Below are 2,026 nucleotides of genomic sequence, written 5' to 3'. Positions count from 1 at the left end.
CAGGAAGTGACGTAATGGAGCAGAAAGTGACGTAATAAAGCAGGAAGTGACGTAATGAAGCAGGAAGTGACTTAATGAAGCAGGAAGTGACGTGATGAAGCAGGAAGTGACGTGATGAAGCAGGAAGTGACGTAATGAAGCAGGAAGTGACGTAATGAAACAGGAGGTGATGTGATGAAGCAGGAAGTGATGTAATGAAGCTTGCATACATGCCACTCTGATCACGCTGTGCTCCTCCTCCGTGGCGTCATGAAGAACCAGGGAGCCGTCAGAGTCGGCGCTGAACATCAGATCTCCGTCTGAGGAGAAGGCCAGACCCACCACCTCCCCCCGGTGCTGCCTGGGAGGAAACAGAACCGGGACAGAACCATAACAGAATCGTAACAGAACCGGGCCGCCGCCCGTCCGAGCCAGCTGCCTCAGCAGACGTGGGGAAGCTGCCTACTTGTGCTCGGCCAGCAGCCTGGCGCTGGAGATGTCGAACACTCTGACGGTTCCGGAGGAGAAGCCGCAGGCGAAGGTCGGCTCGTGTGGATGAAACGCCACGGAGCACGGCTTGTCCATCGACACGAAATCATACAACTACAGGGAGGAAACACACACGGCCCAGCTGATGAGAGACTGGGACAGACATACGGCCTATTCAAAGCACGTCTCTACATTTTTCACATTAGTTTTAGTTAATGGTAATAACTTTGGTGTGTGGTAGTTTCCAGTGTCCAGACGTGTGGACATCAGTGTGTTTAACGGAGGTTCCTGAGATTTTCATGACTGTAAGTTGAAAACCAAAACTTTAGATCCGGCGTCGGCTGACCTGCTCTAAGGAATCCATGCTCCAGACGCGCAGCGTCCCGTCGGCCGAGGCGGTGGTCAGGTGGCGCCGGATGCCGTCCAGGCTGAAGCCCAGCACGTCGTCGGTGTGCGACCTCATCAGGGTGCTGTAGCCGCGGCTGCTCACGTCCAGGTAGCCCAGGTTTCCGGTGAAGGTGGCGGCCAGAACCTGCAGGCCGTCGGACGACACCGACACCACGTGCACCGGGCCCTCGTGCTCTGGAAGACAACGGACCGGCGAGGTTCGGCTGAAGCGCTTCGCGTTCAGAAAAACCCAACAGAGAAACTTTCATCATCAGTTTTAGTTCATTTTCATTAAAAATCAACAATAATCTAAAATCTAGTCCTGGACATCCGTCGTCGTGACGATTTAAACCGTCGGATCCAGCTGCTTTTAATGATTTCATAATAAATTTCATTTTAAATCTAACGTTTTTGAGGCTGATTCCATTAAATGCACCTGTGTTTTTGTGGAGTTTCTTTTCACTGAGTTTTTCTGTGCTCCAGTCAGGAATCTCTGGAAAAACAAGTTTTTAACCTCAAAGGGTTAAAAGCTTGTTTTTAACCCTTTGAGGTTAAAAACTTCCAGCCTTTATTCTGATAAAATAAAGGCTGGAAAATAAACAAATGGGAGATTTATCCATATGTATTTTATTGACTATTTATTTATTTATTTATTTCATTTTGCCACCTTTAGCCCTCCATACATGATGATTTCTTTCACCGATATATTGAATCAAACATTGATTTTGAATCAAATCCTGAGATAGTAAAATATTCCCAGCTATAATGATAAGGGTCACCTGAACTATGGATGCACCGATATGAGAATTTGGGCCGATATCCGATATCAATATTGTACGATAACCAATATTTACCGATATTTATTTTTCTACTGTTTTGACACCTTTGGAAAAACGACCAGAAACTGACAGCAACAAGATGGAAATAAATATCAGTCGTTATTATCGGCCCAGTTTTATTCATCGGGCCGATACCGATATGTTAAAAAAGACTAATACCAGCCGATACCGATATGCTAAAAATGACTAATATCAGCCGATACCGATATGTTAAAAATGACTAATATCAGCTGATACTGATATGTTAAAAAAGAATATCAGCCGATACGATGTTAAAAATGACTAAAATCAGTCGATATCGATATGCTAAAAATGACTAATATCAGCCGATA

The 2,026-nt window shown here is 45.6% G+C and overlaps 1 protein-coding gene across 1 annotated transcript in view; it reads right to left on the bottom strand.

The window, feature by feature from the left end:
* LOC103461277 (WD repeat-containing protein 90-like) overlaps positions 1-1,901 on the bottom strand; it is a 5,619-nt gene extending 3,718 nt beyond the window's left edge. The window contains exons 1-3 of the mRNA XM_008403592.2: positions 815-1,901; positions 446-582; positions 210-340 (exon numbers count right to left, since the gene is read on the bottom strand). Coding sequence (XP_008401814.1) covers positions 210-340; positions 446-582; positions 815-931 — 385 coding nt within the window. The 5' untranslated portion in view covers positions 932-1,901. The remainder of the gene's footprint in view (positions 1-209; positions 341-445; positions 583-814) is intronic.
* Between the last annotated feature and the right edge of the window lie 125 nt (positions 1,902-2,026).

This window comes from Poecilia reticulata, unplaced genomic scaffold (genome assembly GCF_000633615.1).
Source record: "Poecilia reticulata strain Guanapo unplaced genomic scaffold, Guppy_female_1.0+MT scaffold_923, whole genome shotgun sequence".
Lineage (NCBI taxonomy): Eukaryota > Metazoa > Chordata > Actinopteri > Cyprinodontiformes > Poeciliidae > Poecilia > Poecilia reticulata.
Note: the sequence above shows the minus strand (reverse complement) of the source record. Positions and strands in the feature narration are given on the sequence as shown.